Source organism: Montipora foliosa, chromosome 9 (assembly GCF_036669935.1).
Source record: "Montipora foliosa isolate CH-2021 chromosome 9, ASM3666993v2, whole genome shotgun sequence".
In the NCBI taxonomy this organism is placed as follows: Eukaryota; Metazoa; Cnidaria; class Anthozoa; order Scleractinia; family Acroporidae; genus Montipora; species Montipora foliosa.
Window position 1 is genome coordinate 47,608,190 of NC_090877.1, and position 26,079 is coordinate 47,634,268.

Genomic DNA, 26,079 nt, shown 5'->3' on the forward strand with positions numbered 1-26,079 from the left:
AAATTAAATAGAAATATTTAAGTGTTCATATATTGAGTTACGTATTTATTAAACGTCACTCATAAAAATAGTGCTTTCTTTAACCACAACCAAACTTAAGCGACTGCAATTCTATTCAATTTACGTTTTCTTGGATACTTTCCTGTGCCCTATTCCACGCAAGGCACTTTACTCTCACGGTGCCTCTCTCCACCCAGGTGTATAAATGGGTACCAGCAAATCTAATGCTGGGGGTAACCATGCGATGGACTAGCATCCCATCCAGGGGGGAGTAGAAATACTCCTAGTCGCTTCATGCTACAGAAACCGGAGATAAGCGCCGGCCTGATGGGCCTTCTAGGCTCGTAGCAGACTTTACCTACCTTACCATTCCACGTAAACATTTTCATCCTGAATTATTAATCGCTGGGAAACCTTACCACCTGCCCATGGTTTTCATGTATGCGCCTCCTTCCTCGAAACTGGAAGCTTTTTGAGTCAGCAAGGAAGAAAATGGGAGGCCTAACTAATGCTAACTCTTTCTCTCTTTTCGGATCCAGCACAGCATATTTCTCTCCGTTTTCACTTTTCAGTTTTGTAATGCCGCATTTCGTGTTTTTAATGACGCAACTTAAAGCCCTTCTTACTGTGGTCCAGAAATTACCATCAACAAATATCAGCGGTTGTTTACGGAAAATGCAAGCCAGAATTGCTCTTTATCAAGTTAAAGTATTATTAAGGAGATAATTATCTCGCATCTGGGACAGTGATATGTATAAATAACATTATAATTTTCGCATGCAGTTATTTCAAACATTGCTATTATACCTGTTCCAGGTAACATCCCAGATAAAAATATAAATTAGTGAATGTAAAGGCCAGAAGACACTTAGTATTTCGGATTAAATTCAGACTGCTGTTTTTCAGTTATTCTTATACAATGGGACCAAAATCAAGTATTGAAACTTACTCCCTGTACTTGTAAAACCAGCGATTAATAGCATTAGGAGCAGCTGGATCTCTTTCAAACAGCTTAGGAATCCACTCTTCTCCTTTTTCTCTCCTTTCTCTATGCCCTTTCCGCTGAGCTTCTTCAAGAACGAACTTCTCCTGTGTGGCTTTCTCCTAATTAATTACACATGAAAAAACATTTAAGTTTCGATTTTGATTGGCGAATCGAGTTTTGGTGGGTTAATATCTTACAGAAATCCAATCAAATACAGGCTTGTGATGGCAACATTTGCATACAATGGAGTAGCTTTAACGAAAATTAGTGATGGACGGCACGTGAGGAACGGCTTTCTGGATTGAAAAACGCCGCTATTAAGAAAGAGAAAACACTGCTTGCTCTTAAGCTGTCACTCTGGAAAACACGACGCATGGAGGAAGAAAGTGCCAAGGAACTGAAATCATGCACTATCACCTGAAGGCTGTGAAACAAATAGTGAATCATACGCTAGAAATCCTGTAATTTTCGCAGATTTATCATGACCACAAATAGCATTCACCCCACAGGCTAGCTGGGTATAGGCACTCACTTGTGGGTATACTTTCGTCATATTCTTTGAGGATCAATTTGTTATTTCACTTTGAGTACAATGAGACATGCATCAACAGGTTAAGTTTGCATTAAAATTTGTTGATAGTTGTCAACTTCAAGTCTGTAAGTCTAAAATTTGAAAAAAAAAGGGCCCTTTGACATATTCCTTGACTTCTGAGATTGATACAAGAGGTCTACGTTCCTAAATTACCATTCTGTTGGTTCAGATTAAAGTCTTTATGAAACCCCTCCCCTCTCCTTTTAGTGCTGCTTGTTGCTCACAATCATTGTGCCCATATTTTGCTAACATGTTGAGGATGTTTAGACAGAGAGGAGTTTTAACTCAGATATTCAGTAAATAACTGCAATCCTGTACAAAACTGGTTGGGAAATGAAGCAAATGGTCCTCAACTACCAATCACATGCCCTTGGTGTTCACTAAATCAACTGAACTCTTTCGTTGGGCCCCCCCCCCCCCCCCCCCCCCCCCCCAATCCTCCAAAATTTCCATTTAAAAATAAAGGGAATGCTATTAAAACATATCCGAGCCATTTTGTCAAAATTGGTCAGGGGAAGCGGGGTTCTTTGCATGTGATCACACCAGAATGCCTAAAAATTCTTTTTTTTTTCTCTCAGCAGTTCAGTTGTCGAAGATTGTGTTTCCCGATTCCTACCTGGTCATTCAACTTGATGGCATCACTGACATGTGTCCACAATCTAAATGTAGAGATGAGTTATGTGAAACATGTTATTGAATCACTGAGATTACGATAACTATTTGCAATTAACTATGCTGTGAATTTGAACAAATGACCCGAGTGTTTTGTTAAACGAGATTCACACGAAATTCAGACATCACTGCACCTACTTTTCAGATTCAAATTCTCCCTGGCTTGTGTAATCAACCAAGTGCCGTGGAAGTCTTTTTTTTCTGATCTCCGGAGTTGGATCCCAGAACAGTTCAGGTAGTGGTTCTACTTCCTGTAACAAATATACAGAGCGCACAGATTGTTGAAAGGATGACTGTCTTTGACTACGAGAACACACCATAAAAAGAGATTAAATTCCCTGTTTATTACAAAATTTAATTTAATAAAAACAGCACTTCTTAATAACACAAGTTCAACATCAGTAAATGAGGTTTCCTGTTCCATTACGCAAAAGTAAAGTTATATACCTTGCCAAGGACGTATACAATATTATAGTTTTTTGTGCTCCTGTGATTACAAAAAATCACCTCCTTTTTTCCTTCAGATTTTGAAAGTGTGTTTGCTTAACACCTTACTGTCAAAATTCTTAGCTTTGATTTTTATCTAAACGCCGTTTACTTTGAGTGTGTGTGTTTTGAACTTCACGGTCCGGCATTATCCACGTTCAAAACTGACCGATTGGACCTCAGAGGGTTGGATCCAGGGAACAGTGACGTCATTTACTCGCTTAAAATTTCAGCGTGTGAATGCAGCTTACTATATATGCAAAACGCGAGTTTAAATGTCTGAAAGCCCAAAACTCCCGCCTGCATATTAATTCTGCGGCACACGCACGCATTGCATTCTTAAACTAGTGAGCCTTTGACGTCACTTCCTCCTTATTAATACAGGGATATTTTTGCACAGTTAAAAACTATGCGGAGAAAGCAGAACTGAGCAAGTGCTCTTGGTATCCAAAAAGAAAATTGGGGGTAGCCACGCATTTTTCAGAGATAATTAAGTTTGAATTTGGAAAAGAACACCATACATTGCTCTGTATTTTACAGCTTTTTAAAAATATTGTTGATTAATTATCTTCGAAAAATGCGTGGTTACCCCCAATTTTCTTTTTGGATTTCAATAACACTTGTTAACATCTGCTTTTCCCGCATAGTCAGTAAACCGCGCAAAAATACCTTTGAATTGGTAGGCACCGTCGTTAAGTAACTCACCCCTGCTTGCACTGGAGCTTTCAAGTCTACAATGATCACCTCACCATCCTAAAAAAATGGAAGCAATCACTTTCAGGACAAAACAACCGAAATATTAAAAAATGATGAGAACGCAAAAAGGTTTTAATTGTCAATGAAATAACCATCTTTTGACTCACCCATTTGCCTTCTATTCTGCACAGTGTTTCTTTGCCCATTTTGATCTTGCCAGCAACAAAGTTAGACTCTCCACTCTTCTTCCAGAAGGGCTGCAAAGAAAATCATTTCATAATTAATCTATAATGAGTTCTCACAATGATATAAGTTTAACAAGCAAGAAAAATCTCTGAAAGGCTGTGTATGTACTATGAGTCAAAACAATACTTTCTGACATCTTTACCTTAAGTTTGAATTCAATCTCAGCCTTGTATCCAGTCTTTTCGCAGTTTATGGTGACGACTCCACCCAACTCCATTGTCAGTGTGCCAATCAAAATGCCTACAGATACATTTGTATAAAAAAATTAACAATTAAATGCAAGATATGTAATCTGATTCCACTGTGTTAAGCTAGCATTCTTCATTGACGACCTGCTAACTGCTACATGTACATGTAAAGGCGGCGAAATACGACATACAAAAACCCTCAAATTGGCGCGCAAAAAATTGTTTCGTTGCAAGTTTGGGTCGATGTCTCCCGTTTTTCACCTTGCATGATCAACTTGTCGCACAACAAAAGCATTTGTTGCGGGTTAAAGAAAGTTGTTGCGAAAAGTTGAGCGCGGGTCTACTCTGAGCAACAAATTTTGGCTTTGTTGGTCGTTTTTCATCAAGCTCACAACTTGTCGCGCAACAAATGTGCTCGTGTACTAGCAAATCAACCAATCAGCGCGCTGCATTTCTTCAAACCGCAACAAATGTTTTTGTTGCGGGTCAAGTTGATCACGCAAGGTGAAAAACGCGAAACATCGATCAAAACTTGCAACGAAACAATGTTGCGCGACAAGTTGAGGGTTTTGTATCTCGTATTTCTCCGCCTTAAGTGAGTGATAATTCCTGTGCCACCATCAGCAACATTTAAAACTATATACAATTTTCAATTACTAATTACTTTTATGTGGATAAAGTGCTTAACAGAAGGCTTCCAGTGGATTGACAAGGGTCTGCAGTGACCACACGTCCTAATAAGATACTTTCTTCAATTTCTTACAACAACACACACCAAGTTCTCAATAATTCACAGCCAATGTGAAGTGCAAGGTTTTAGGCTTCAAAATTATCTAGGATACAAATTAAATTATCATCATCTAAAATCACCTTTGCAGTGAGCGTAGGGAAGCGACATCACATACTCCTCTCCAAACCTAAGCAATGTCATTGTCCCATTTCCATCCAAAATCGCAGAGGAAGAGTTTCCTGTAAAATTGCATTGAAAAAAAGTTATCCATTGAAAGAACTAAATAAAAAATTGTCAATTTCGGTCTTACGCTGTACAGTGGAGATTTTTCATCACTCCAGTAATTTTAAACTTTAGTTCCTTTGCAATAGACCACTCATGACCTTGAAAAGCAGTTTTATAGAGGCAGCTGAGCCACTTACAGTATATGTACATGATTGGAAAATGTTTTGGACGAGAGGCAAATGACCTGTTCACAGAATACTCTTTTTCCAAAATTCATTCTTTTGCAAGAAGGCTACAAAGTTTCCCTCATTGACCATAAACTGCACAACAAGCATTATAACTTAAGTCCCCTAAACAACATTGAAAATTAAATAGTCCTGAATGGTGCCAAGGGAAAGAAGTTCATAAAAAAATTACTTCTAACTGTTTACTTAAGAGATACGAAATCAAAGAAACTGCTAATTAAGATTTTCAAACTACCACTCACCATAAAATTTGGACTTGGCCAGGCATGAACAATTGACTACGTAACCCTCCTCTCTGTTGGAGATATAGAATGCTGATACTGGAGGATGATGGGATACCTGCTCGGCTACGAAATGCGTCTTGGTACCATTGGGATGCAGCCAAAAGCAGCGGAATGTCTCACCTAGAATTGGGTTATATGGCTTCTTCAAACCCTATGAATGAAAGAATTAAATCAAATTAATACAAGAGGTACTTATTAGGAATGATAGTTGAAGTGTTATTGAGGCAGGGAGGAGGTTAAAATTTTCTTAAGACGAAAGGTTGGAGCATGAACTACTATAAACTACATGGACAACTACACAATCACAGGAAGATTGTTTGCTTTTTACACTAAATTAACTCCTTAATTGTTATCTTGTTAGCTAATGGCACCATGACAATAAGAAAAAGTAAATGTAATATAAAATTTAATGATTCCTTTCTGTTCACTGACCTTTGGTTTCTTGTAGAATCCTGACAGATACCACCTTACCACTTCTTTCATTCTGCTGTAAGCATTTTCCTCTCTAGCAGCCCTGAAAAAGACATGAAATGCAATTTTCAAACTTTTATAAAAACGTTTTATTTCTGAATTGATTTTTTTAAACAAACATGTAAAAAGCTGCATAAACGATGGCTATTAATAGGACTGGTAGGGGAATCCGCAATGGAATAGTTTCTGTGAAGTTTTAAACTACTATACCTGGATAAAATGTCAGAATGGAAGTAGAAATCAGAGAGCTTGTCCAGAAAAGATCTTGGCTCCAGAATAAAGGTTGGTAAAGTAACTCTTGAAAGATCCATGCCTGGCTTAACCTAACGACAAAATGGAGCCAGCAGTAGAGGCATTAGCCATGTTGATCTCCTTTGAAATAAAGGTGACCATGGTGGTGTTGCACAAGGCCAATGAAAGGATTTCTCCCAAAATGAAATCTAAGAATTTCTTTTGTATACGAAAGTTAACATTAGGATCTGATGAAGTGGTTTCATTAAGGTCTCGGTACAGGAAGATGATGTTTCTGTGGAAAAAAAAAATGTCGCGCAGCTATATTTTTTGTATAGGGTCAAACTATATATCATATGAAAGCTAATAGATTGAATTATTTGAATAAAATTTTATTTTTTTGGTATTTAATATTGCCTTTTAGTTTTGAGGCCTCAAACTCTGACTGAGTCTGCTGCTTTATTGCAAAAACAACCGGACTTCGTTGCATCTTAGTCACAGATGAATGCACTCCAATACTGTGTGAGGAATTTTTGATATGTTAGGAATTAAAGGAAATATCATGCACCAAAGTCGAAACTCTAATCTGATACTTAATTTGGGCAGAAAAAGTGCCAAAAAATCAGTCTCCGAAGACAAAAGAAAAATTCCTCATATGGTATTTGGGGTAGTACAATCATGTATTAGAACTGAAAATTTGGAAGAGACATCTTAAAACCTTTCAGGGTGGGAAGTTGTACTTTTGGCATCAAAATAAACCCTTAGGAAATCGAAGATTTAGCATGCAGTTCACGGTCTGCTGAATAACTGCACCCCCCTACTTGAAAGCCAAATATGCTGAGCCAATCAGCATTTGGGCACATTCTTAGGTAGCAGACTGTGCGTGAACGCCGCCAATTGACACCTGATCCTTTCAAGTGTGATTGACATGATGCGTCAATCATTTTACATGCATGGATTATGGCCGGTAATAAAGAAAGGTGATTTTAGCTTTTTTTTTTTTTTGGGGGGGGGGGGGGGGAAAAACATTTTACAAACCACTGATTCAAGATTTGCAAAAACAAGAATTTGAGCGAGATCTTAAAGGGGCTAGGTCACGCTATTTTAGGTAATTTTGTTTAATTTTGTTAATTATGAGCTCTAAACGTCAAATTGGCAGAGCAAGGGTCTTTCATTTTCAAAATCACGGCCACATAACATCTGAGAATGATTTTCCAGCTTTGTAAATGACATTTTAATATAGACTGATGTAATTTTGAAAAACCGTGGGCCGACGTTTTTCAAATTTACCCAAATTCAATCCATTTCAATCCTCTCCAGTTTTGTCCATCCTTGTCCCTTCTTGGCTTCCCTGCGTTTTGTTAGAGATCTTCAATATTTTTGAACAGTTATTTTGATATTTTAGTTGATTCTATGACCATTCGATCAGTGCTGAAATTGCCTAAAATTGCGTGACCTAGCCCCTTTAAGTAACAAAAGCATCTCCTATTTCACTTGGAGAAGCCAGCTACTTTTGTCCTTAAATACTGTAATTGAAGTAATTAAAGACAGATACTTTCAAACCTAAGATTAAAATTCGTTTTGACAATGACAACAGTCTGTTACTCTACTCAACTGGGCCCGGTTGTTCAAAAGCCGATTAACGCTAATCCCAGATAATTTAAAAATTAACCAAGGAGTTCATTTCTCTATTCCCAAATGCTGTTCAACGATGATATTCGGCAGAACTTTACATTAGAAGAAGTAAATCTTGAAAAACAAAAATAAGCAAAAGAAACTTTCACCAAAAAGTTGAAAACATGAAACGATATTTTACGCTAATCCTGGATTAAGTTAATTGTCTTTCGAACAACCGGGCCCTGATCGCCAACTTCAGATCTTATTGAAACCCCTGAAGATTAGAGTGAAAATTTTAGAAAGACACATGTTAGGTCTGGCACCTTAGGCACATTGGGATGATTTCTTAATCAACTCTCTTAATCAAATCAATTGATTCCACAAATCAATCTCTGTCATTCTTTTTGCTGATCACCATCTTCAATAGTGCTTGAATGAATGCTAACAATAGCACAGCATGAAGCGACATCATTTTACAGTGTATCTTGGTGTTTATTAGGCACACTTCTACTCTGAACCAAACTGAAATTGTACGAATGCCAAAGAGAACTGCAATAAGGCTGTGACTGCATGCCCACATTAAGCATTATCTGGTCAAGGTTAGGAAGGTACATGTACGGAAGAGAATACATATGTATGAAGAACAAGTACAAAAGGGTGCATGACGAGGATGAACATTAATTCTGTATCTAGAGTACACTTACCTGTTTCAGCAGAGCCCAGAGGATACTCTTATTTTCATCTTCAATCTCTTCCAATGCCTCACCAGCCTTACATATAAACAAAAAAAACCTTACACTGTTAATAAATGTACATAAAAGTCTCCAGCTAACCCTAAGCTTGAAGAGAATGAGTCAGCTTCACTGAGACTGTACTATTTTATTATGACTACCTCCCAGTTGGCATGATAGTTCAATAGCTACAAGCTGTTGCAAAAAGGTTGAGACAGTGAATTGAAAATTCACTTCTTCTTCCTAAAATCTCTTTTTCAGTTCAAGAGAAACATCACAACACCCCTCCTTCCCCTCCCCACTTTTTCAATGTTGATAACCTTTGGTTTGAATGCCATTAGTGGTGATGAAGGAAACAACTTTGTTTGGAGGAAGGGGGGTTGGGTATGCACTGACTTGAATGACATGCATTGTATGGTTGTTAAAGTGCCCCTGTGATAAAAAAAAACCACTTCCTTTTTTCCTTCAGATTTTGAAAGTGTGTTTGCTTAACACCTGACTGGCAAAAATTTGAGGTTTGATTTTTATCCAAAGGCCATTTACTTTAAGTGTAAGTTTTGGATTTCACGGTCCGCCATTACTCACGTTCAAAACTGACCGATTGGACCTCAGACGGTTGGATCCAGGGAAAAGTGACGTCAGAGGCTCAGTAGCTTAAAATTTCAGCATGTGAACGCAGCTTATTATATATGCAAAGCGTGAGTTTAAAAGTCTGAAAGCCCAAAACCTCCGTGCTGCATATTAATTCTGTGGTGTACACACGTATTGCATTCTTAAACTAGTGAGCCTTTGACGTAATTTTCTCCTCGATCCAGCTCTCTCAAGAACATAATGTTAGTAATGGCGGACCATTAAATAGGAAAATTACACTTAAAATAAAGAGGTGTCTTTTTGAAATCAAGGCTTAAAACGTGGGTCTCTTAGTGTTTTGTTAACATAGTTTTGAAATCCAAAGAAAAATATGAATTGATTTTTTTGGTCACAGGGGCACTTTACCAGTGAGTGTCTTAACTCTTTTTGCAATTGCTTGTAAAGCACCGCCCAGGTATTGGAGAGAACATGGGTTTAGGTCCCCTTCACCCTTCAAGTCTTTCCTTTCTCTACTTCTTAAGGACGGTGCCTACTAATTCAAAGGTATTTTTGTGTGGTTTACTGAATGTGTGGGAAAAGTAGATCTTAAACAAGTGTTACATGTATTAAAATCCAATAAGAAAATTGGGGTTAACCAAGCATTTTTCGAAGATAATTAATCAACAATATTTGTAAAAAGCTTTAAAATACAAAGCAATGTATGGCATTCTTTTCCAAATTGAAGCTTAATTATCTCTGAAAAATGCATGGTTACCCCTAATTTTCTTTTTGGATACAAAGATAACTTGCTAAGTTCTGTTTTCTCCGCATAGTTTTGAACCAAGCAAAAATATTCCTGTATTAATAGGCACCGCTGATAGGAAATCCCAGTATCTCGAGATGCGCAGAACTTACACGCAATAACAAAAGTAGGCACCGTCCTTAATTTTAAAACCCAATGACTCCAGAACCACAACACCCCCCTCCCCTTCCCCATTGACAAGTAACATTGTCTTGCTCCAAGGAGTCAATGGGTTGAAGGGGACATCATTTTGGGGAGGAAATATGACTGTAACTGTGATTCATGATAAAACAATCTTCATCATCACAAATTATTAGTAAACTTCCCCCCCCCTCCCCCACCCTGCCTCCTGTAGTTTTAACATTGTGTGACCAAGTTTTGATTAGTTAATGTTAACAAATTAGGGCCTGTACTTGATTCAAGACTGGATATCAACTGAATAATAATTAACAACTATTTCATGGGCATGAGTTGGATATGAGATGATAAATAGCCAATAAGGAATGTATCCCCGAGTTGGCTATAACCTGTGTCATATCCAAAAAGCGCGAATGGGACAGTTTTTGTTCTATTACATACAATGAAACCGTTGTTCTTTTACAGTACACGCCACTTTCCAATCTTGTAACACAATGTTGGTGTTTTGATTAGCAGTTTGCTCCAAGGAAGTTGCAAGTTCAAATTTCAACCCAGTGTTTACCTTCCCAGAGTCAGGTATTTGTAGCCATTCAAAACAACCTTGAACTCTATTTTTTACGAAAAATTATATATAAATTTACGGCATAATAGCTCTACATTGGGTAGGATTCACGAGGCTGTGACAAAAGTAATTTTTAAATTAAAATATCCACAATGTATCGCTGGCATGATTGTTTGCAAACCTGGATTTACCGCGCAAGTTCTGTGAAATCAATTGAAAACTGTTAAATGTTGTCTCAAATTACGCCTTCATTGACCTAAAAAAACTTACAATAATTTAATTCAGGAATTTACTTGGGGGTTGAAATATCTATTCAACTACACAATTTCTTAGCATTCGGCGCAACTGGTTTCCGTTTGCCAATACTGGATTCCCCAAGTAAACTTGCTTCGAAGAAATTAATCATTTCAAAACCATTTGAGGGGCCTTCCAAAATAGTAAAGTTATCAATTCCAAAACGAGTATGGAGAAGGTTCACAAGGTACTTTCAGTTTGAGGCATACCATTGGACTTTAACTGTGCGTAAGTTGCGAAACTTGCACCTTCAACTTTCTCGCAGCAAAGTGCCAATCAAAAATGCAACATTGCACGACAATATTGCAAAGTGGTGAACAAACGAACAACCAGTTTCACTCTAAAATAATTTAATTTCCATTAAATTCTGAATGCTTGGTTACTTGCACAAATTTTTCAGCTTGGCAACACTTCACCCAGTCAGTTTCCATATTAGGGCATATATGGTATATTCATGAGCTGATAACCAAGATGGAGTAAACCGATTGGAAAGCTAGAAATGCAATTATGGGACATTATTTCTTACAGAGTTGATAAAGGTTACATTGTAATCAAAATTGTTCTTTGAGTTACCTGTCCTAAGTACTCTTCACCCTTTTCTTTCACATAATTTGTTTCCACAATTGGCCCCTCGTCAGCTTCATCTTCGGGCTCTGTAAAGAAACATAACAAAGTGATCTAACGTACATTTACATCTAAGTCACCAACAAGCATATATATATGCACCTCAAAAGTAAAAACAAGCAATAGTTATTTTTACTAACAATAAATAGATTATTTTATGATAATACATGTATGTCAGAGAACTCTTAAGAGCAGTTGTCCTTATGTAATATTAGATTCAGGTTTAATTATGTGCAATAAAGGTTAGACACCATAGCTTTGCTTGGCACCACCTCCTGGTGAGTGAAAAAAGATTAAAACAGAGCGTTCTCACTCACGTGACCAGCAGCCTTATTGGATTACTGAAACAAAAGAAATTATTTGCATAAAAATAGAGATCAATTCCCAGGGGATTAGTTTGGTACACCATCATGGCTGCCATTTCTTTGTTTCGGAAGGCCAACATGGCTGCCGTGACGTCATGTGAAAACGCTCTATAGTGGGATTCAAATAATAATTGAACATTATTAAATTATACTGAAATCCAAAAGATTTGCACAGCCACCTACACTAGTACTGTATGCCTTTACAGCACTCACCTTTTCCCAACGGTCCAACTGTGTCATCCAATTCATTTTCAGAATCTGATTTTTCCTGAAGACAACAAAACTATTCATGGATTCATATTTCAAAATTTAATTCGGTCTTTGACAACTATAACCTTTTCTTGCTTGCTATTGTAGTCAAAGACTAGCACTGAGCAAGGCCTAAATTAGATAATAATATTTTATTAAGCCTTTTCTGGTATTAGGGGTAGAGTTCATGCGAGCCATGACTGCGAGTCATGCGAGCCAAGGCTGCGAGTCATGCGAGCCATGGCTGCGAGTCATGCGAGCCATGACTACGAGTCATGCGAGCCATGACTGCGAGTCATGCGAGCCAACGCTGCGAGTCATGCGAGCCAAGGCTGCGAATCATGCGAGCCATGACTGCAAATCATGCGAGCCATGACTGCAAATCATGCGAGCCATGACTGCGAGTCATGCGAGCCATGACTGCGAGTCATGCAAGCCATGACTGCGAATCATGCGAGCCATGACTGCGAGTCATGCGAGCCATGACTACGAGTCATGCGAGCCATGACTGCGAATCATGCGAGCCATGACTGCGAATCATGCGAGCCATGACTGCGAGTCATGCGAGCCATGACTACGAGTCATGCGAGCCATGACTGCGAGTCATGCGAGCCATGGCTGCGAGTCATGCGAGCCAAGGCTGCGAGTCATGCAAGCCAAGGCTGCGAGTCATGCAAGCCAAGGCTGCGAGTCATGCGAGCCAACATGGTGAGCCATGTGAGTCAAAATGCGAGTCACACAGTTATTGAAAGCTTTTAACCATTTTAAAATGGGTGCTTAAACTTAATAACTGTTTATCAGCGCTATTTGAAATTGCGAAATTTGCATGGCTCACATGGCTTGCTGGCTCGCAGATTTAGCAGACCCGTTCATAACCAATAAGAAACTTGAAATAAAGTAACAAAATGAGATACCGTGTTGGAAAAAAATGGAGAAAGGAAAACTTAATTATAATAGTAGAGAACTGACCATTGCATCATTGCTGTCTTCATCCTGATCTGTCCAAAAAATAAAATAAATAGAGATGATAAAAAGTTTTGTCTAGTCTGATCTATTTGACAATATTAATTCTGCAGTGTACTATGGTAAAATGACTGAAGTCAAAACTAATTACTGTAAGCTTTGCACCACTCTACTCCATGACAAAGTTGACACAATCACCAGCACATGGAAACAGTTTACAGTAAGTTATCGCAACCATTAAATTTTTATAATTTTTCATGCCATTCATTGAACTCAGCAACTCTATACAATTTTCTTTACCAGGAATTATTCCTTGCTCTTCATCTCGGTCTTCCTTATCATCTTTTCCATAGAGTTCACTGAGCCTATCATTTGGCAGAACAAAATTATTATTAAAAAGTGTTAATAGTTATTCTTAAATTATTTTGTCTTCAAATCCTGGTGCATGCATGTAATGATTATAACCAACCATTTAAAAGTTTGTCTATCACCAACTTTACAGAACCTTTGCCAAGTATAGTGATTGCAAAAACAAAAAAAATGAATGATGAATTCTACGTAGACCTGTGCTGTCATCCGAATAATTTCTGAACCACCAATACACTTAGCAAAGATAACGTCTTGACAATTCACATCAATACCTAATAGTAATGGTTCTAGCTGCTTTGAGGCAGCTGTTAAAAGGATTTATCACTGGAGTCCCCATGCCTTTTTTTCTAACATATTGCCAGTGGGAGAGAATGCAAAGTCCAAACAGACATATATATCCACAACAAGTTACAATCAAAGTGGGGACTTCCAGCTCTAAATTTAACAACAAAATAATAATTACAGGGTGCATCTGCAATGTACATGTACAGTACAGGTCAAAACTGAGGGATGAAATTGAAATAATATGAATCAATCTTCTCATGATTCAGACAATGTAACTTTGGAACCTTTGTATTTATTAACAGTTTTTTAGTCTGATGATATAAAAAACTTTGGGAAAAAGATCAGAACATCTAATTCATCATTTGCAGAACAAAAATCTGCAAGTGAGACACAAACACCATTTTTTCGTTGACACTTACATTCCTTTGTTTTCTTTCTGAATGCTATAACCCTGGTTTTGAGCCACTTCCAATGCATCCAGCCAACACTTACCTATGTAGAAAAAATATGCGATTGAACAGGGTCCTGGATTGACAGACCCTTTGACTGCACACATGTACAGAGGTTTCCCATGGGTTTAGCCTCATTGGCTTCAATCTGAGGCAAAATTTAACTGCATCAATTATCACTTTGAAAATACTGTAAACGCTCTAATAAGCCCCCCCCCCCCCACCCATATCCTCAAGTTCATAATAAGCCCCCCTCTCCAGTTAAGCCCCCTCTGTCCCATCAAATTTTGTGTATTAAACACATGCGGCAAAAACATGGTTTGTGAAAGCTTTGTTTGAACAACAAGGCTGTTGCCTAACAGGAGCCCGGTAGCCTGGGGCTCCCAAAGAATAGCTCTGGGCGCCTTAATTTTTCACAGCAACGCCTTTCACTTCATGTGTTGGGCTCCTAAGTTCTCAGCATTTAGCTCTGAGGGCCCCTTTAAAATTTTCTTAGGCAGCAGCCTTGAACAATGTCAGTCTCACACATTTGCCTAGCAATCTAATTGTAATGCTAAGTAAAATGTAGGATTGATTCAGTTTTCAATGGCCAAAGACATATACTACTACATATACAAAGCAACATACTACATATACAAACCAAAACCTACTGGCAAAATGACTGCCTAGTCAGTCCTTTTTTGTCTTGGACAGCTACAGTACTGTATCTACTAACTGGACTGTAGATGAGCATATATGATAGTAATTTTTCCTAATTTTTCACTTCGTACTCTTTACACACAGCCAGTTTCTACGAACCCTTTTTTTGTCCCTGACCAAGGACACACTGTCAATGATTATTCCTCTTAATTAACCCTTTGACATCCGAACCGGCCGAAACTGGCCAGACTTGTCTAATGCCAAAATTTGGTTTTATCAACAGAGTTGATAATGTAAATTGGCCACCGTACAGAGATTCTAAAAGCTGACGTTTCGAGCGTTAGCTCTTCGTCAGAGCGAATCGAATGCCAGACGATTTTACTCGTCAATGGGGAACCCCTGGGAGTCAATGGGTTAATAATAATAAGAATAATTATAATAATAATAATTATAATAATAATAATAATAATAATTATTATTATTATTATTATTCATCAAGAGAAAAAACTATGCTGCCTTGGTAGTGCTTTTAGCCTTGAACCATGCATAATATCTATAACTGGTTGCTATTTCATGTACAGGTACTACATGTATAAACATCACATACTGGCCACACTGGTTGGATGCAGAAATTGAATTTATAGATGAATATATATTTTTTCTTCATATCCATGGACAGCCAGTGACTACATTTATTTACTTATTTAGACTGTTATAGCCTCTACTTACCATCCGATTCTGAGTCTGCTCGTAAAATAAGATGATCTTTCGGCATGGGTTGGGCGATGGACCCAGCCATCTCCCCTTTTGGACCCTTTGTTGCCCACATGTAGTGCTCCAAAGGATGGTAGATCTTAAAGCAAAATCCTTCTTTCTTGGAGGGTCGTTGGAGTATCTCACAGCCATTTAAGAGTACAGTGCCAACCCACTGACCATGCTGTTGGTCAGGACAAATGAGAATGCAATGTCATGAAAATAATACCATTGAGATTAGTGTTGTCTTTATACATTGCTGTACAGAAAACTTAAAACAACAGGCAGGAGGAAGGGTATAATAAAAATTTTCTTCATGCAAACAAGAGGATGAGTGACATTTTATAAACACCTTTGCACTTTTGTAAATAAGTAGCATTCCTGGTTTCACCACACACCAAAATTTCTGCCAACCTTTCAGTGTCCCACGCACCTAATAATCATTAGGAAAAAAAGGAAACACCACTTAATACATTATTACCCACTGAATACCAACAGTAATTCATACAAATACATTTAATCAAGTGAAGCTACATGTATGAACCATTAGCATAAAAATGTACAGTCTACAAAATAAACTTTCCTTGAGCTGGATAGATCTACATGTATTTTTAAATAAGTTATCATACCTAGACTACATCTAGTCAATTGATGCATGCATGCATGCATGCATATACTGAAGCATTTTTTTCAATTAAGTTTGGGTTTGACCCCACCACGAATATTATTTCTGTTCTCTTTGGAAAAAGTGACCTCAAAGATCTATACAAATTAATAAACTCTTTATGTTTGTCACTATGACAAGAATTATTATAATGCTAACTCTTTGACTCCCAAGCCAGCCTGAACTGGCCGTACTTAGTATTTTACTCTGTCTTATGCCAGACAATTTTACTTGTCTATGGGGAACCCCCTGGAGTCAATGGGTTAAAATGACATCTTCATACAAAAAAAATATGTAAAACTGCACGACAAGCAATGTAAGGCACAACCAACAAAATGACTATGAGGTACAGTACTTGGTACTGAAGCAACTAGGGAAATTTTCATTAACCATCTCAGTCATTCTTTTGATGGAAAGAGAAAATATGTACTTTAATGCCCCCATCTGACCAGATAGCATATCTTGCAAAAATTAAAAAAAAGAAAATTAGTCAGGGTACCTGCCAGCAAGAAAGAGCACTGAGGAAATCATTGTTCAATATGAATTAAACATACAGTCATGTACTCTTCAAAAACAGCAGGTTTCTAGAAATTTTAACCCACTGACTCCTGGGAGCACTTGAGACTTAACAGAATTTATGTTACTCTGTCTAACGCCTGACGATTTCAACTGGGGACATACTAGGGCACCTGCGGATTGAATGGGTTAATGCCATCCCTGAAGTGTAAAGTGCAGAGCCTTACCTTAAGCCAGGATGAAAGAATAATGACAGAAGGGTCCTTCAGTGCACTTGAAAGCTCCTTTATCCGTCGCTTTTGTTCTCGCCTGTAACTCTCTTTCATTGCCTACACATATGCACAAGTCATTGGAAATATTTTAGGGCCTCTTGTGAAAAGTACTCTTTTAAACCTGGATTTTATTTTTCAAAGGTCTCATGCATTTTTAAGGACTTTTCAGTTTGGGCAAGCAATGGCTTGCAAAGTAATGTAAAAAGCAAAAGAGGAAAAATAATATTGGGAGTGTCCTGGGGCATAAGCGCACCTAAGGAGTGAATAAGTTAATTCACTTCAAAGTGAATCATCCATAAATCCTGGTTTAAGTACCTTGAATGATTCCTTGGAAGCTTTTCTTGGTAATGAAGGGGACCCTTCCATTGGTTTCTTGTCAATTTGTTGCTGCAAATAAATAAGAGAGAAAATAAAATTTGCAAAACAAGAGCTGTGTTCGCCTTGACTTTGGCACAATATTATGATTATTTCGGGTTCAAAAGTCAGCGTTTTATAGTCACTTAATTCTGAGATTACAATTGTTAATTTTTAGGGACTCAATCTGGAGATTAAAGTATTTTCTTCCATGCACTTACTCAGCTTATATTCAAGGCATTTTGTTCTGTTGAGATAATGGTGTAATGTAGCTTTGTAAGAATAATTGTTATTATTTTGGATCCTTTGTTTCCCTGAATGGTGTAAAATTAATATGTACCTGGTAATGCCAATGTTTCTGTTGATGACTATCATGGTACTGTACATGTAGAAGTTATTTTTAGTTTTTGAAAAAGCAAATTAAGATTAACAAACTGCAAGGTTAATTACAATGGGTTGTTCCAGAAAAAATCCACACCCCCCCGACGGATGGGATTCTGGAAATTCTCGCGGGAGGGGGGGTCAAGGACCCTGGAAATCCAGGCGGGAGGGGGGGTTGAACTCGAAAAAGTCTTCTGCAGGGGTCATCTGAACCGATAGTTCACGCGATTCGAACGTTTAGTTCGGTGACAGTTTAGCGCTCTCAGACCCGGAAAATAGTAGAAATATTTTGTTCAAATATTTGTCACCTGACATAAATGATAATCTAAGTTCCTTCGCAGGTCCTTTTATAGCGGAAAGAAAAGGTTTAAAGCGTTTCAAAGGTTTCGAGCTTTTCAAAGTTTGTACTTTGCGTGAGAGAATTAGTCACGTACTGAGTAAAAATTGTCACGTGCTAGGCAACCAAACTTTGTTCAGTGAAGCAGAACGAGGTAATTGTTTTGTTTTGGCGCTTTTCACGGCTTTGCAATTTTCAAAACTGGAATTTTAGCGTGTATTTTGGGTTATGTACGAAAGAAATATTTGAGAGAAACGATTAAAACGAAGGAAACCAAGTGTTTTACAAACCATCGAAACGATTCAAACGATACGAAGCAAACCATACATCAAACCATTTGAACGCTAGGCGAAACGAAAAATTCAATTTTGGCGTGATGGTTAAAAATTTAGTGCAAAAACTAGTAGCGTAACGCTAGTTCTACCACTATTACTCTAAAAGTACTTACTGTCTGTGGATGAAGGTTTTCCAGGGTATTGTCCAACTAGTGTGCACCTAAATTTTTAATGTTCTTGGGCAATTTCTTGAGAGAAAGAAAATATTTACGCAAACATCTCAATGGCGTTCACTGCTGTTTTCCTCGCTGATTTCAAGTGCGGGTTTTTTATTTTGTTGTTAATTGAAAACAGAAAGATATTTTGAAGCTTTCTTTTTACCAGCTAAATGCACATGAAATTTACTTTCCATTTCTGTTTTTAGATTTTTACAGTAACGTTGTAATCTTAAAATCCAGCGCTTTATTTAGCGTTACGTATTTTGGAATGGCCTTGACCACCAATACCGTGTGCAAGGCCTTTTGCTCCTTTCTTTTCTTAGTTCCACACAACAGAGTTTTTATATAATTTAGCCAAAGCTTTAGGAATTGAAAAAGAACATCTTCTATACGTGATTGTGCGTATTTTCTATTAAAAATAAATTAAATTTAAGCCTAATATTTTTTCCCGGAAATCCAGGCAGGAGGGGGGGTCTTTTGTCTTGGAAATCCAGACAGGAGGGGGGCTCTTGGGCTTCAGGAAATCCAGGTGAGAGGGGGGGTTAAAAAACGACCCCATCCGTCCGGGGGGGGTGTGGATTTTTTCTGGAATAACCCAATGCCAAGCACAAGTGTGATGTAACACATTTACCAGCTCTTGAAACTAGAGCAAGCACCCCACAAAAGTCAAATAGGAGGGTGAACCAAATTGACTACAATTGCCTGGTAGTGAGTTTAACTTCACTTCAATTAAAATTAAAAAAAAAATGCACAAAAATAAATATCAACTGACCAGCCGCTCTTTGTCTTTTTTGTCCAACTTGACTGGCAAAGATGAATTTCTTGAGCTGGATGCCTCAAATTTAAAACTGAGCTCTGTTTCATCTTGAGCTGAAAATAAGGAACTTAGAGCTACTGTAACATGATCATTATTGACTGTATATTTATTTCATCCATTTTTCACATAATTAACCACAGATGGCTATTCTCTACAATAATAATAACAACTTGCTCATTAAAGCAATAAACAAATTGAAAGATACACTGAACATATAATAATATATAAAGCTAGGTGATATACACATACCTTCTAGCCATTCAAAGTATTTTCCACTCAAACATTTATATTAACTTATAATTTTATTTCTTTATTTATTTGGACTGGTTTTGCACAGAGGTCCAAGGTAAAAAAACAATGGAGCTTGGGTTCCCTAGGTTTTAACCTTAGGTTAAACCACTGACACCCACTGGCACAGAACTCTGGTTGAGCCATCAGACTTTGTGCAGGTGATTGTGAGTTCATTAAACCCCTGTCAGACCAAGACTCTGGCTGGTCTTAATTTTAAGTAACTGAGTTGAAAATGATGATGCCTTTAATTTAGGGAGCATAGCTAGACCTCCAAATTTCTGAAGACAGAATTTCCGATAATACAGATCGGTTCGCAATGCCAATTAGCATTATCAAAATTGTTATTAGCGGAGCTCAAGTGCGCAAAGCACTTCCGAGAAATTTTGGTTATGACGTCACATACGTCCGACCATACAGACTGTCGGGGAGGAGGTGGGGAGGCAGGACAGCCTCCGGGGATGGGAGTGTTCTGGCAATTTTCCTTGGCCGGAAATCACAAGCCAGCTTTGCATTTGGCAACCTGCGTTTTTCTGGCAGGAAATCATATTAGTGATGAGCAACGAGAAATTCAAGCGTAGAAATCCTTGAGAGAAGCAGAGGAAGGAGAAGAAGAAAAAGTTTCAATGAAAATCAGTGTAAAGCTGAGAGAAATAGAGTGAGAGACAAAACACTTATTTACAATGGTTAGCTTACGGGTAATGTTCTCCTTCTTAGCTAGTATGTCACGTGCACTGCCTCACATATTTTGTAAAACTAGCTAACAAAAGAAGAAGACCTGAAAACAATCACACTTGTAGGCTTTCTGCGTGAAATGGATGTCCAGTTGTGAGCCTCTTTGGTGGACTGTGAAATTGCCGTCAAGTAAGTGAATTTACTACGCTTTAGGTTTACTTTTTAATTAATAAAGATTTTTGCCATTGTTCTGAACTGAAGAGAGGAGTAAGATTGTCAGTCAAACGGAAAATGTTGTGAAAGAGATTACTGTGCATGTAATTTCAGTTTTAGTTGTTGATTAAAATTGTTGGTTATTGTCTACAAGGCTTGCTTGTTTGCTGCTGTCAGCTTAGAGGTATTTGATCTGTTTGATCACTGTAAACTGTACACATGTGTACACGCTATTGACAATTAATTTTGTACTTTATGCAGAAGCATAATAATAAAATTATTATTTCCATAAACACTTTCTGGGGTTAGAAACGGGAGCTTCGCTTTTAGGCTTGGCTAAATCTATACATTATTTAATGCACGCTGATGTCCAATCTCACCGCAGAGAATAATAATAATAACAATGTACTATAATAAAAACTGCCTCGAGACTGTATGAGATACATGCGGTATATAATCCATTACCAAACCTGTACCCCAGAAACTCTGTGCCCTATTCTTTGTAAACAGAGTTTAATAGGTTCTTTAACACCATGCAGATTTTGTGAACAAAATGCTGTGAAATAAGGCCTTAAGTTCAATTAGTCCGTATACAATAAAACTGGAAGGACTTTAGACCATATGCTGCAGGTTTAATTAAAAAGCATCCATATTAAGACTGAGCTTGTTTTAACACCTTTAAGTTAATTTATATATCTCTATGACCCATAACGAAAGTCCTTGAAAACCTTTGCTATTTTCAAGTTGGCACTTGTACACACAGTATATGTATCTTAGGCTTGGGCCCAATATATTTATGTGTTATGCAAAGATTTTTTTTTACATTCTTGGATACAGTCATTTGATAAAAATTAATTCTAAACAATATCTGCGCAGTAATCATAGGCCAAAAGCAATTTCTAGATTTCAAAATCTCTTGACTGTAAATTTTAAAAATAGCACAATATTATTGAATGATGAATATATACCACTTTAATAATTCAAATTGAAAAAATCATTACGTTGTTGAAACAAAAATAAAGAACTTTCCACACATAATAACAAAACTTATTCCTATGGTTCTAGCTCTGTGGGAGTTGATCAGAGACAGAAGTTCAACACAATATAATAAAAAATTATTATTAGTCCAGTTCAGTATCATCAGTTAAATACCGGTAACAATTGCCACTCATATGCACAAACAGATAGATTCAGCTGCAGCTAGGTAGCATTTTCTTTCTAAAACAAATGCTATGACATAGACAAGTGAAATACTAAACCATGTATGTTTATGAGACACAATGTAAAAAAATTGCCATGATGATTCCAGCTGTCATTCATAAATTTAAAATAACAACACCTAAACGACACCTAAAACACTTCTTGGGTTCTTGAGGATTAAAACTAGAAGCACTCTCAATTTTATAATTACATGTACCGGTAATAGAAATCAACACCTGACTACATGACAAAAATATAGGTACGCATTGCATACATGTGGGTGGTTAACATGGTACACCCTGGTCTTGTTGTGTTTGATATAGATGCTTATAATATTTGCCTAGCAATGCCAACGCGGCTGGATTTTTAGAAGGAAATAACATTTGAGTGCATTATACACAAGTAGTGGATAGAAGTTGATATTGCTAGTCATTTAAAGGATGAAAGGGTGGGCTATATAAAACTGAAAAAGATTTTGAATAACTGTAGTAACATCAAGGGGTAAAAAGTGCAATGAGCTCAATATTACAGTTTACATAATGTAGGAAAAAATGGAGCGTTCAGGGTTAATTCTCACCAAGTTTTTTTCCCTTTCTACTGTCTTTATGTGTTATACATAATATAAACAGTGAATCATAGTGTTCTGATCTGCCCACTGGCAATTTTTACTGATAATCTGAATAAATACAGTGGTTTGGAGCGAGCTTCAAGGGGTTGTTTATGAAGGTTTTTAAAAATAAAATAAAAAACCCTTTTCACAAAGAAATCAATCTTGCAAAAAGTGGTCACAGCTGAAAGTGTACATAAGATCGATTACGTAGGATTTCAAACAATAATTATTATTAGTCAGGCGTCATTTTATAGATATAACCTTTAATATGTCAAGTATGACGTTTCAACTGGACAACAAGTTCTGTTTACAGGCACTTAAGAGCAAAATAAAGAGTGTAAAAGATAAACTGCTTGGAGAACTAAATACAGTGTATTTTTAGCTGAACAAAGAAAATAGCAAATTAATGTCATGCAAATGTCTTATCATTTTGACGTCATCAATTAAGAAACATATTATCATTGATTATTTCTTGCAGGAAATTGATCGATTGTTTATGTCTGTGATCCAGATAGTGTCATTTCATGCTGGTATTACATGTATTTTGACCAGAGAAATGAATTCTCAGATTCAATCTGCCATTTGCCTTCAGCAACTGAAAGCCTTCAATTGGTTTCACCCAGTTATTTTCCGGTTGATTTAAGCAGTTGTTAAATGACATGAGGATTTGAAAAGGCTTTTCATCTTTGTTTTCCCTCTCACCTTCAACACAAAGGAGGCTTCGGCTTCTCTACTTTTTATACAGATATGATTTTTTAAAAGGAAAGTGGAGTGAAAATTTGCATGAATAAATTATTACAAGAGAAGAAAGAGACTATCAGAGAAATCAACAGACACAGACTAGCCGATATAATTTACATGTTTACCAATTAAATCCCATAGATAAAGTAACGCTGCCGAACACCTTACACTTCAACTCGATGACTAAAAGATTTTGACATAAATTACTGTATGTGAAAACTAAGTTGTGATTTTTTAAAATGTTTCATTTATTCAGAAGAGCTTGTCTTTTCTATTACTGGGCAAAACTTTTGCGCACAGCACCGTAGGGATTTCAACACAAAAAAGCTGATGAAATGTACATTTTTTATTGATCGATCGCAATGATAAAGATAAAAATAGTTTTCTACTGTTTTACTTTTCCGTTAAGAAGAAATTACTGTTTCAAGAATGTTTTTCAATGCAGGCAGAGAAGTTGACCTGGGCTTTAAAGAATAAATATACTATAATCGTCAACTGGTGAAATTTTTTTTCTTGTTTATTTGACCTGCAGAATGTCTGTGGAATGTGAGCTTAAAACATGGTCTCCATAGATGGGATGTTGATTTAAGACATTTAAGAATAATTTAAATATGTCTGTTACTTTGACAATAACATACTCGAACAGTTTTAATTCTCTTTTTTGTTAAGAAAATTAAGAAGGAAAAAGGCAACAAGTGGGCCGAAAACAAACATCAATTTTGTTATAATTCAAGAAAACTGTAAAATAGTTTTGTAATTCATGCACACACTGCAGGCCTACAAATCTTACACTCACTCACTCAGACAGCCCCGATAACAATGTGAATATTGCACTTACAGTGCACCTCCCACAAAAATGACTCAATAAAAGATATTTTACACCCAGCTTCACTACCAAAGTTAAAAAATGAAAAGAATAACAAGTTTTGCAGACCACAAAAACTGTTTATAAAATTCAGCTGGAAAATAAATATTTCTTCCTTAGCTTTTGACTAAAAATTATGCAAAGCAAGATACAGTTCAGTGATGTGAAACTATAAGCACCAAAATAATATTTCTTTCTTCTGACATTAGACTATGATCACAGGAAAGGTACTGTGTAAAACTTTAATATCAAAACATTAATTCAAAGTCTTGGCAAAGAAATGCAAATAACAATATTAAATACTATTTTAAGTCTGCTGTAAATGTTGCACGGACTAGTGAACCAAATGAAGTGGATATGATTTCCTACCTTGTTTTTGTTTACCCTTAATATCCTTCCTCACCGACATCGCAGTATTTGCCAAAATTTTCCTTTTTTATATATGCATTAATGAAAGACTACACATTCAACTCTATTGAATGAGAAAAAACACCCTTTTACAGAAACACGAAATATGCAATTTGAACGTTATTTCAACAAGGGATTAAAAAGGGCTTTTGAAAAATTATTGCAGAGCTTTAGATAAGCAAATTTCCAAACATTTTCAAATCATTCTTAGCTTTATGGTAAATTAATGAAGCCAAATGACTGCAAAATTATGTAACCACACAAGTGCACGCAATAAAAGATACCAAAATATTTAATAATGCAATGCCCAATAATTATTATTTTTAAGACAATTTGTTACTCAGAATAAAGAGAAAATAAAAGGCATGCAACTTGAATCATTATATATACATGTGTATTATCTAGCTCTATATGCAGCTTGTTGTGCATGGCATAATATTCGATTGCAGAATTAACATCAAGAACAAAGGACCTTTTAACGAAGAAACTTAAGGACTTAATACATTGTAAGCTCATTAAGATATTCTTATAGGGGATTGAGACATAAATATACATGGCAAAGACATTCTCGTAAAATTATGTGCGGATTGCCAAGAGATCATCTCTAGTATAAGATTAAAAAGTAATCATTCTACAATGATAAAATTGCCTAGAACAACATGCTTTGCAGAGAAATTCATGTCTGTTCATTATGCACATTGTAAATAAACATTGTTTCCTCAGCCCAAACAAATTTGCATTGTTTTTCCCCATTATTAATGAAAACACAGAACATGTATAATTTTTATTAGCTGGCAAAGGGCATTTTATTCACAATCTCGTTGCTAAAAATATAGTGTTGGCTTTTACTTATCTTAAATATTACTTTTTTATCCACAATTAAAAATTTAGAGTGTACATATCCCCTGAAGCAAGCTTTGCCACCAAACACCATCTCTTTGAAATAATATTTTTTCGACCTTTCTTCGGAAATTTCCACTATGTTCAGTAATCCAGTACCGTTGTTTTCACATAATACAACTGATTTTTTTGTTGGTTTGTTCGCTTGTTCCAGTTTTTTCCAAGTTTGAATTTTTTTGTAAAGAAAATTATGTGAAAATATCAAAAGGAAATTGGTTGCATGATATTATATAGCAGAAGGCTGCTGAGTGAATCAATCCAAGAAAACATCTGTTGCAATTCAAGTTTTTCCTCAGGATAAACGTTTTTCAAATCAATTCAATTTTGATTTTTCAACATGCAACAACGTTTTTGTACAATGGACCCAAACAAAGGTTATAAATAAGCTGCACATGATACATGTAGCTTAGCTGAACTTAAAATAATTATGACAGCTGGTATTAAGCTACAGTAGATGTGCAGTTAAAATATTTCACAAGCTACATGTACAATACAATACAATACAATACAATATTTATTGTATCCATTATCCTTGGCAGTTGCCTGATGATTGCTTCACCAGAAGCATCAGAAACTCGGAGTAGCAAATTAAACTAGTCCATAGAGATACACAAATTTACTTCACCAAAGTGGACGAGGCTAGTAGTGGATATTTACCAAGCCACAAAGCAGTATACATACTTAAGACAGTAAGATAACGTAGCTCAAAAAGATGATTTCATTGTAGACTAATTCATTCCGGCAAAGATTACAAATTATATTTCTGGGTGCAAATCCCACACGAGTTGCTTGGAGGTTCATAGCAAACTAAGGATATTGAAAGTTTTAGTAGCCAATCAGAGTACGCCTTCAATGCTATTCACCGATTTAATATGTACTAAACA

At 36.6% G+C, this 26,079-nt stretch overlaps 1 protein-coding gene across 2 annotated transcripts in view; it reads right to left on the minus strand.

The window, feature by feature from the left end:
• The window catches only part of LOC137969922 (oxysterol-binding protein-related protein 8-like), a 34,476-nt gene that overhangs the window by 2,397 nt on the left and 6,000 nt on the right, over nt 1–26,079 (minus strand). For both annotated transcript variants that reach the window (XM_068816330.1, XM_068816331.1), the window contains 21 exons: nt 19,251–19,348; nt 17,229–17,300; nt 16,869–16,970; nt 15,814–15,894; nt 15,438–15,645; nt 14,040–14,112; nt 13,267–13,331; nt 12,973–13,001; nt 11,968–12,022; nt 11,339–11,418; nt 8,373–8,438; nt 6,031–6,143; nt 5,782–5,863; nt 5,308–5,500; nt 4,736–4,834; nt 3,820–3,917; nt 3,599–3,688; nt 3,441–3,488; nt 2,388–2,500; nt 2,194–2,236; nt 950–1,104 (listed from right to left, as the gene is read on the minus strand). In XM_068816330.1, coding sequence (XP_068672431.1) covers nt 950–1,104; nt 2,194–2,236; nt 2,388–2,500; nt 3,441–3,488; nt 3,599–3,688; nt 3,820–3,917; nt 4,736–4,834; nt 5,308–5,500; nt 5,782–5,863; nt 6,031–6,143; nt 8,373–8,438; nt 11,339–11,418; nt 11,968–12,022; nt 12,973–13,001; nt 13,267–13,331; nt 14,040–14,112; nt 15,438–15,645; nt 15,814–15,894; nt 16,869–16,970; nt 17,229–17,300; nt 19,251–19,348 — 1,963 coding nt within the window. The remainder of the gene's footprint in view (nt 1–949; nt 1,105–2,193; nt 2,237–2,387; nt 2,501–3,440; nt 3,489–3,598; nt 3,689–3,819; nt 3,918–4,735; nt 4,835–5,307; nt 5,501–5,781; nt 5,864–6,030; nt 6,144–8,372; nt 8,439–11,338; nt 11,419–11,967; nt 12,023–12,972; nt 13,002–13,266; nt 13,332–14,039; nt 14,113–15,437; nt 15,646–15,813; nt 15,895–16,868; nt 16,971–17,228; nt 17,301–19,250; nt 19,349–26,079) is intronic.